Raw genomic sequence first — 7,093 nt, forward strand, 5'->3', positions numbered from 1 at the left:
CCGCCCCCCGCGTGTTCCTCAGCCACGCCCCCGCCCGCGAAGTTTCTCCCTCCTGGACCAACGGCTCCGCCTCCCGGGCTGCCGGGACGCAGCCCCAGGGGAGGAGGCCGTTGCCGCCGCGTTAGGCCCCCGCGTGACGCGGAGCGCGTGAGGGGGTGCGGGGAACCGCGCATGTAATGGGCGTTCATGGCCCCGGGGGCCGGCCTGGGAGCGAGAGGAGCAATGTGCCGAGAGGAAGTCCCCGGCCCAGGAGCCAGGAGGCGAGGCAGGCCCGTGCCCCTGCCCAGCCGCCTGGGCCAGGGCCGGAAGTGGTCACCAAAGCCAGGATGAAGAAATCTGATGGTACTGCCGCTCACTTGATGGGGAAGGCAGCCTGAGGACCTCCCTGCTCCTTGCCCACCTGGGCAGCCCTTAGCAGGTGGCCTCAGGAATTTAATTTCTTAGGTTAAGCCTGGCTCCTCAGGGAGTCCCTTCCCTAGAAGGGTTCTGTGCTCTCCTTTCTCTCAGGGGGTCTGGATTGCATCCCGGGGAAGGGTAAGAGGGAGTCAGCCAGGTTGGTGTGGGGTGGGTAGCAGGTGGACACAGGAGCCTGTCCAGGGCTGGCCCATGGGTGGTGACAGTTCTTTGGCTTTGCTTACAGATAACTCTTTCACCATGTCACAGAATGGATACTTCGACGATTCAAGTAAGTGTACCTTTCGGTGTGTAGAGGGTGTGTAGAGAGCTTGTTGGTCAGAGGCCCCTAGGAGTCCTAGCCCGCCGGCCTGTGTACCCTTGGCATTGGCAGTGGCCCACTGCTGGTGCCGGAATGCCTTCAGCTTCCGCTTTCCAAGAGGTGGTGGAGTGGTGAGAGAGCCAGCCTCGGAGTCTAGACACTGGCAAGTCTCAGGGGTCCCGGGAGGGCAGGCTGCTCCTTCTCCTGGGTTCAGAGGACCAGGTGGACCACCTGGTGTTCTCCCCCAGGTGTACTGCCTACAACTTAGGCCGGGAATCCCTATGCCCCTGTCCCTCACTCCTCACCCAACCCTAAAGGGAGGGGCTGTCATTATCCCTTGAAAGAAATACACCTGCTCATGCTTCAGTGGTCCCTGCTTGCTCCAGTCTAGCTGTCCTAACTGTGTCCTCCTCTCTGGGCTGGCTCCATGCGGTCTGTCCTGTGCCCAGCCCTGGGAGCGGGCCTGACCACCAGAGGGTTGTGGAGTGCAATGCACAGACATAGTGGCAAAGGGCTCTGACCTGGGAGCTCTTTGTGCCAGGCTGCAGGCGGGCAGGTTAGGTATATGGCTGGGCTGTAGCATGGGGAGTCGGGAGCCTCCAGGGAAAGGGCAGTGTCAGCCAGGCAGGTCCTTAATGAGAAGATCCAAGAGCGGAGACTAGGAAAAGGGAGCGCTCAGGGCAGGGAAAGAGACTCAGGGGACCGGTGAAGGGCAGTGCAAGGGAAGGGCGGGTACTGGGGCAGAGGGGAGACTGGGGCAGGTTAGGGCTAGGGGAACCACAGAGTTTTCCTAGCCCATTCCAAGGCAGGCCTGGAGTGGCAGGAAGGAGTTTGTCATGAGGACATCTTTTGAGTTAATAGTTCTTTTCTGGTTCATGCCTACAATCCATTGGGAGGCCAAGGTGGGAGGATCACTTGAGGCCAGGAGTTCAAGACCAGCCTGGGCAATATAGCAAGACCCTCATCTCCACAAAAATTTAAAAAATTAGCTGGGCCTGGTGGCCCGTGTCTATAGTCCCAGCTGCTCTGGAGGCTGAGTGAGTAGGATGGCTTGAACCCAAGAGTTCAAGGCTGCAATGAGCGGTGCTCACACTATCACACTCTAGCCTGGGTGACAAAGGGAGACCCTGTCTCTTAAAAAAATTTTCTTCTGGGCTCTGGATGCAGGGCAGGCCTGGGGCTGGGGGTCACTTGTTCCTGGAGGCTTTGATGTGGAAGGCATGGCCCCTCCTGCCCAGAAGGAGCCCAGGCTGAGCTGGACATTGGGGGAAACAGGACCAGGAATGTGCCAGGGAAACAGACAGGCAAGAGTGGAAATGAGTCAGAGTGAATCACTGCCTGGCAGGTGTAGGCATGCTGCTGACCCGTCCCCGTCCCTGCACAGGTGTTTGTCAGGTATCAGTGGGGCCTGGGCTGCAAGGGCCCCTTCCCTGGGAGTATCCACAAGTGGAGAACCTTAGGGGACACACAGGACAGTCAGGAAGAGGTGGTGACTGGGCTTAGGGCAAGGCAGGGGCCTGGGAGGACTTCCTGGAGGAGGTTCCAAGTGAGCCTTGTAAAAGGCCCTTCAGGGAGGGAAGCCTTCAGCATGGAGAAGAAGAGATGGCAGGCCTGGGGCGCTGGCTCACTGGCCTGAGGTACCAAGGGTGAGGACAGGGGTAGCAGGGCTGGCTCCGGCTGTGATCCCACAGGCTACAGGGAGCCCAGCAGGGCTCAGGGAAGAGGGGAACATTTGCATATTACTGGGAAGTCTTCCTGTAGAAGGCAGCCTGTGCTGTGGGACAGACCAGGAGGAAGCAAAGCAGGCTTTCTGCTCAGGGTTCCACATCCCAGGGTGCCATGTCTACCCTTACCCACCACAGGTGAAGGACATGATAGGGGAGAGCTGAGATGAGACCTGGGGTGTGCCATCCCCTGCTGTCCCCGACTCTCTCCCTGTGGCTCTCCTGCTTCCTGGACCTTGTCTCATGTCTGGACTGGGTCTCTCAGTCTTTCTGCTTCTCCCTGCCTGCAGAGGGATGGGGGGTGTCTGCACGCTTCAGCTTTTCTGCCTCCCCTTGGGTCCTCTAAGTTGAAGAACTGGGAGGACAGGGCCTGACATTCTTATGTGCATCACCGCACTCAATACCTGGCTCAAAGTGTGTGGAGTAGAAGACGTTTCTCAAACTGAAGGGTCAGAGCAGTGCAGTGCCCTGGTTCCTGCAGCTGAAGAATCCCGGAGAAAGGCACCAGGAAGGGTGCTGACGACTGTGTGCACTGGCTGTCATATTCTGCCTCCTTGGCCTGTGGGAGGCCTTGCCCACCACTGACTGAGAGGGGACCATAGCTTGGGCAACATAGCAAGACCCCCCCATGAAAAATAAAATGTTGGCCAGGTGTGGCGGCCATGCCTATAATCCCAGCACTTTGGAAGGCCAAGGCTGGAGGAGTGCTTGAGCCTAGGAGTTTGTGATTACAGTGAATTATGATCATGCCACTGCAATCCAGCCTGGGTGACAGAGTAAGACCCTGTTTCTAAAAAGAGAGACTGAGCTGAGAGGATGGTCTGGGGATCCCTACTTCTTGGGCTTGGAGTTCCTCTTTCTGGTGTGCAGCACTAATGACCATGCCCTCTTGGTGGCAGCTGGGTCTCTAGGCTACTACAAGTGTGACACAGATGACAACTTCGAAGCCCGCGAGGAAAGTCTGGGGGATGAGACCTTCGACATGGTCAACTCCTCCATCGCATCTGGCGAGAGCATTCGCTTTTTTGTCAATGTCAACCTTGAAGTGCAAGCCTCCAAGACTGGTATGGGGGCTGTGGCAGGGACAGGCTGGGAGAGGGCAGGGGACCGGGCAGGGGACCGGGCAGGTATGATCCTCTTCTACTAAGAGAGGCCTGCAGGGGTGGGGTGACACTCTGAGGCTTCCCTGCTTTTCTCTGGCAGAGTCTGAAGCAGCGTCTGGTGGCTGTGTGCTGCTGCACACCTCCCGCAAGGTGAGCAGGGTGGTCCTAGCTGGGGTCGAGGTGGCTGCTCCCTTTCCCCCACACCTCCAGGGGCACCTCAGCTGTGATCTCACATTACCCCAGGGCTGGGCTGCTGGGCAGGACCAGTGTGAGGGGCTCAGGCAGTGACAGCTGTCTCATTCACGGGCCTGTGTGGTTCTGTGCCTGGGGTCCCCTCAGTACCTGAAGTTAAAGAACTTCAAGGAAGAGATCCGTGCACACCGCGACCTGGATGGCTTCCTGGCGCAGGCCAGCATCATCCTGGACGAGACAGCCACCTCGCTGGATAACGTGCTGCGAACCATGCTACGCCGCTTCGCCCGGGACCCCAACAACACTGAGCCCGACTGCAACCTGGACCGGCTCCTGGCCATGCTCTTTACCGATGCCGGGGCCCCCATGCAGGGGAAAGGTGAGGCCTGTCTGCCAGCCTGGGCAGGGGCTGCAGGAGGGGGCCACTGACCCTCTTCCCCCTCCACTCTGCCCTTAGTCCACTTGCTGTCGGACACCATCCAAGGGGTCACTGCCACTGTCACAGGACTGCGATACCAGCAGTCATGGATCTGCATTATGTGAGTTGCCAGACCACAGCCACCCCACTTAGCCAGCCCTTGTCACATTGACGCGAGGTGTCCCTGTCCCTCCAGAGGTTGGCCTGCCCATGAGTGCTGCAGCTCTAGCAAACCATCCAATTTGGGAGGAGAGGGTCAGAGCACTCCGTCCCATCTGGTCTTTTTCTCTCCTCCCTAACAGAGGTCACCAGGGGTCAAGGTCAGGGGGGCTCTGGAGGGGCGCCCCAGCTCTCAAGGGTGGCAACCGTGTCCTGTGTCCCCTCCCCATCCCCACCAGCTGTACCATGAAGACTTTACAGAAGCGGCATGTGTGCATCAGCCGCCTAGTTCGCCCACAGAACTGGGGGGAGAATTCCTGCGAGGTTCGGTTCGTCATTCTCGTGCTGGCCTCACCCAAGATGGTGAGTGGAGGTCTCAGGAGGGTCCCAGGCTACCCTATCCTCTCCCTTTGGGAGCCCCTCTTCCATGTGTTGGAGGACCCCTAGTCCTGGCCTCTGAAGGCCTCCCCCTCACCCCTTCTCTTCATCTCCACCCTGTAACTTTGCTGGAAACATCTCGCTAGGTCCCAAGTCCTAATTTCCCAGAGATTGTCCAGAAGGTCGTATTTCCTTCTTGACCGAAAATAAATGTTTTTTATGATTATCCTTACTGAAACAGAGAGGCCTTTCTTGGGCCTGTCCCCCACCCTAGCCCTTGTTCTAGTTGACTGGCTTTATGATTTGCTGGCCAAGGGTCCCCAACTCCTTCCTGGGCCATTCATCCACTGGTCAGGGGCACCCTGTTTTTGTGGAAGCTGGAGCTGATACAGTTTGGGAAGTCTTCTTTCAGGAAAAGGACTTTAAAATCCTGAAAGAAAGATTGCCAGGACCCCTCCCAGGCCTTGGAAGGGCCCTAACCTTCAGCTGCTGTTGGCTTCTTGATGGTTCTGCCCCTGCCCTGGGTACAGGCCTCCCCTCCAGCTTTCTCTAGGCAAGAGGGGGTGCCCTCCCAGGGATCACACAGACATGCTGTGAATCTCCCCAGATGGTGCTGTGCTGGGGAGGGAGGAAGGGGTAGCTCCTGGGTCAGAGGGCATGACCCCCAACAGGGGGGCCATACAGTGGAATGGGCTTATTCTAAGAGCTGAGTTGCTAGATGGATGGTGCCTTGGTGCGGGTCACCCAGCCCCTGACACCAGGCTTCTCCTTGGGAACATGAACCTGTTCTAAAGAACAGTAGGAGCTGGATACAGTGGCTCATGCCTGTCATCCCAGCACTTTGGGAGGTGGAAGTGAGAGGATTGCTTGACCCAAGGGTTTGAGACCAGGCTGGTCAACTTGGCAAGACCTCATCTCTACAATAAACCAAAAAATTAGCTGAGTGTGGTGACTTAAGCCTGTAGTTCCAGCTTACTTAGAAGGTAGAGGCGAGAGGATTGCCTGAGCTAAGGTTTCGAGTCCAGCCTGGGCAAATTGGCAAGACCTCATCTCTAGTTCCAGCTTACTTGGAAGGCTGAGGCGGAAGGATCCCCTGAGCCCGGCGGGTTGAGGCTGCGGTGGCTGTGAGCATGTCACTGCACTCCAGCCTGAGTGACAGAGACTCCAAATCAAAAACAAAAAGAACAGGATTCCCTGAGCCCTGGAACCATAGCTTTGAGCAACAAAGAGGTGGACACTTCTCCCAGCGTGTGAGCGTGTGGCCACAGTGGGGGCTGGACTCTGAGTTCATGGTTCTTGGACCAGCTTGCCCTTAGCCAGGCAAGAGGGTAAAGGCCTGATGGGCCTGGATCCCCTCTGAAAGTCAAACCAGCAGACAGTGCAAATACCACGGGGGAAATGTAGCCGGGTAAACACTTTTCTCCATTGTGATCGCGTGATCCATGATTACCCAGACTTTTGTTGCTTAGGACAAGACCAGTATCTGAGTTAATAAGAAATCATGAGTTTAGAAGAAAAATAGAGGTGGGTGGTGGTGGTGAAATTGTCTTGGTCGAAATTGTGGTAGGTTCACGAATGCCTGGACCTTGGGGAACAGAGCCTCGCCCCTTTCCAGGAGGGCACCTCCACCCGCTTGGGGGGGGCCTGTGCTGGACCCAGCAGGGCTTGCTGGGCTCCACAGGGCTGTGGAGGTGACTCTCTCATCTCCCCCCCCAGAAAAGCACTAAGACTGCGACAGAGGTGGCACGCACGTTTGCCACCATGTTCTCAGACATCGCCTTCCGCCAGAAGCTCCTGGAGACCCGCACAGAGGAAGAATTCAAGGAGGCCTTGGTGCACCAAAGACAGCTGCTCACGGTGATGAGCCAGTGTCCAGAGACACTGAGTCTGAAGGAGCACAGCGCCGTCTCGGTGCACGCCCACATACACGCCGAGGTAGGGTAGAGGCGGGCATGGGCGGGAGGGACAGGGGCTGGATGGGGCTGACAGGCACTCTGTCCTCTCCCCCAGCCCCCAAAGTGCAAGGACTTTGTCCCTTTCGGGAAGGGCATCCGGGAAGACATCGCACGCAGGTTCCCCTTGTACCCGCTAGACTTCACTGACGGTATGTGGCCCACCTGGAGCCTGGCTTTTCAGGCCCCGGACCCCGCGTGTGCCTGCGCCACAGCCCCTACAAGCCCTCTGTCCCATGCCTCTCCCTAGGCATCATCGGGAAAAACAAGGCTGTGGGCAAACACATCACCACCACCCTGTTCCTCTACTTCGCTTGCCTCCTGCCCACAATCGCTTTCGGCTCTCTCAACGACGAGAACACAGACGGCGCCATCGGTGAGGGGCGATGGCGTGTGGGGACTGCCGGGAGGGCCCAGGGTTGCGGCGCCCGCCTGACCCCCTGCCCCCGCCT

The 7,093-nt window shown here is 58.0% G+C and overlaps 1 protein-coding gene across 1 annotated transcript in view; it reads left to right on the forward strand.

Annotated features, from left to right (window-relative positions):
* Window positions 1-176: 176 nt before the first annotated feature.
* SLC4A11 (solute carrier family 4 member 11) overlaps window positions 177-7,093 on the forward strand; it is a 9,622-nt gene continuing 2,705 nt past the window's right edge. The window contains exons 1-11 of the mRNA XM_021707534.1: window positions 177-342; window positions 508-534; window positions 641-685; window positions 3,351-3,503; window positions 3,643-3,692; window positions 3,882-4,113; window positions 4,192-4,273; window positions 4,551-4,674; window positions 6,406-6,624; window positions 6,700-6,793; window positions 6,892-7,017. Coding sequence (XP_021563209.1) covers window positions 177-342; window positions 508-534; window positions 641-685; window positions 3,351-3,503; window positions 3,643-3,692; window positions 3,882-4,113; window positions 4,192-4,273; window positions 4,551-4,674; window positions 6,406-6,624; window positions 6,700-6,793; window positions 6,892-7,017 — 1,318 coding nt within the window. The remainder of the gene's footprint in view (window positions 343-507; window positions 535-640; window positions 686-3,350; window positions 3,504-3,642; window positions 3,693-3,881; window positions 4,114-4,191; window positions 4,274-4,550; window positions 4,675-6,405; window positions 6,625-6,699; window positions 6,794-6,891; window positions 7,018-7,093) is intronic.

This window comes from Carlito syrichta, unplaced genomic scaffold (genome assembly GCF_000164805.1).
Source record: "Carlito syrichta isolate Samal-C Ts95f unplaced genomic scaffold, Tarsius_syrichta-2.0.1 Scaffold120447, whole genome shotgun sequence".
NCBI lineage: Eukaryota > Metazoa > Chordata > Mammalia > Primates > Tarsiidae > Carlito > Carlito syrichta.